The sequence below is a fragment of the Salmo trutta genome, chromosome 33 (genome assembly GCF_901001165.1).
Source record: "Salmo trutta chromosome 33, fSalTru1.1, whole genome shotgun sequence".
Taxonomy (NCBI): Eukaryota; Metazoa; Chordata; class Actinopteri; order Salmoniformes; family Salmonidae; genus Salmo; species Salmo trutta.
In genome coordinates this window covers 35,965,461-35,967,225 of record NC_042989.1, presented here as the reverse complement: position 1 = coordinate 35,967,225, position 1,765 = coordinate 35,965,461, and the positions used below count along the sequence as shown (strand labels likewise).

Here is a 1,765-nt window from a genome sequence, read left to right as displayed (position 1 = left end):
GCTTTTTGTCAGCTGCACACAACCAGCTGGCTCTGCTGCCAGGGGACTTCCGAAAGTTAACTCTGGAGAACTTGGACCTGTTTGGTAATCCGTTCGCCCATCCCAACCCCCTGGACCACACCATCCAGCTCACCTTCCCCCTGACATTGCAGGAGATGGCCGCCAGGGCTGTGGCCAACCTCAGGTTAGTTCAATTATTCCTTTCAACATTTCACCCATTTAAGTGCTTTTATCTTGTTTGGAATTATAAACGTGTAGTATCACGTAAGGTGTTATGCAATATTTGAGCCTAAGTTATGTTTTGTGTTTACACCACATAGAATCCCTTACGGGCCTCATCTCATCCCTGCCCACCTTTGTCAAGACCTGGAGGTTGCCAAGACCTGTGACTGTGGCTGTACCTGTGTGAACTACTACATCAAAACAGCAGTCAGCATGAATCTGCATCTGGTCTCTCACACTGTGGTTTTGGTAGACGACATGGGAGGAACAGATGCACCGGTGCAGCATCACTTTTGCTCCTTATCATGTTACTCTGAGTTCCTAGACCAATGCCTTCAGCGAGGCCTGAGATGATTAAGTCCCTCAACTGTTCCTCGGCAATCAGTACAGTAGCTAGGCTTCCATCCAATTTGCGACAGATTTTCACGCGAATATTCTGAAATCGGCATTTAAAAAATATGCTTGTTTTCCCCATCAGATGTTTCCATCAAATTTACTTTTTGCGGATAAATGCTGTGTGTGATGACGTAGTAGTGCACATAAACATAACTTTTCATTGTTAAAGTCCCATGTACTGAATGTGAAAATACAAGTTAAATAGGTTTCCATCATATTGTCAAGTCTACTGATGGGTTTTGTCACAACTGTTGAGTTATATAGCAAATGTACCCACTCTGGACTTGGCATGTGCGCTCTAGCCAACAGCTCGCAGATACAGTGGTAGGCTACCTATATGATGAGATTTTATTGTGGAGCACAGTGATATTATTTATCAAATGGCAGCATGGCATCGGTCATCATGTCACCAGAATAAGACCCTCAATACTTCAAGCTCATCACCGTGCTCTTTCACCACCCTGTGACGTTCATCCTAATTTAGTTCATCTGTAGCTTAATAAACTGCATGGTTTCCCGAGTTGTAGTGGGAGGTCCACACAGAATATCATCACGTGACTCCCAAGTTTACTTCGATGTGATGGTTATTATAGCAATATTTGCACATAAAGGCATTTCCACTATAATTTCTCGCAGAATGAATTTTAGACACAAAAAGATCCCACCATGTCAAACAAACAAAATCTGTTGGTATTTATAAAATTGTAATGGCATTTCCTGTTTCCATCAGCCCAGTTGTAACTTTTTTCACGCGTTAGATAATGAATCCTCATGAAATGGTCGGCTGGAAACGTGGTTAATGCTTTTGGTATTATTCTGAAGGCAATGGTGACAAGCCAGTGTAGACTAATGTAAAGGGCGGTATGAACTCTTTGGACATTGGACCCAACACGCATCTCAGAACTGCTTATGTGACCACTGGTTGGACATATGCTGATGTTCAGACATTTTGTCTTCAAGCGTGTTTCCCAATCAGTGTTACAGATTGAGAAACCTAAAATGACAAGTAGTAGTTTTATATCTGTTTAAACAAGGTCTTTGTGTATATAAAACTTTTTTTTTATATGTTTGTGGAATTCAAAAAATGTTTTATTTTTACTGTATTGGTACAAGTTTGAAAGGAAATTAAAGAAACTATCCATATCTA

The 1,765-nt window shown here is 41.1% G+C and overlaps 1 protein-coding gene across 3 annotated transcripts in view; it reads left to right on the top strand.

Annotated features, from left to right (window-relative positions):
* Window positions 1–1,765, top strand: part of lrr1 (leucine rich repeat protein 1) — a 6,852-nt gene extending 5,087 nt beyond the window's left edge. For all 3 annotated transcript variants that reach the window (XM_029730772.1, XM_029730774.1, XM_029730773.1), the window contains exons 4-5: window positions 1–184; window positions 321–1,765. The exon at window positions 1–184 is cut by the window's left edge and continues 544 nt beyond it. In XM_029730772.1, the coding sequence (XP_029586632.1) occupies window positions 1–184; window positions 321–576 (440 nt within the window). In that variant the 3' untranslated portion in view covers window positions 577–1,765. The remainder of the gene's footprint in view (window positions 185–320) is intronic.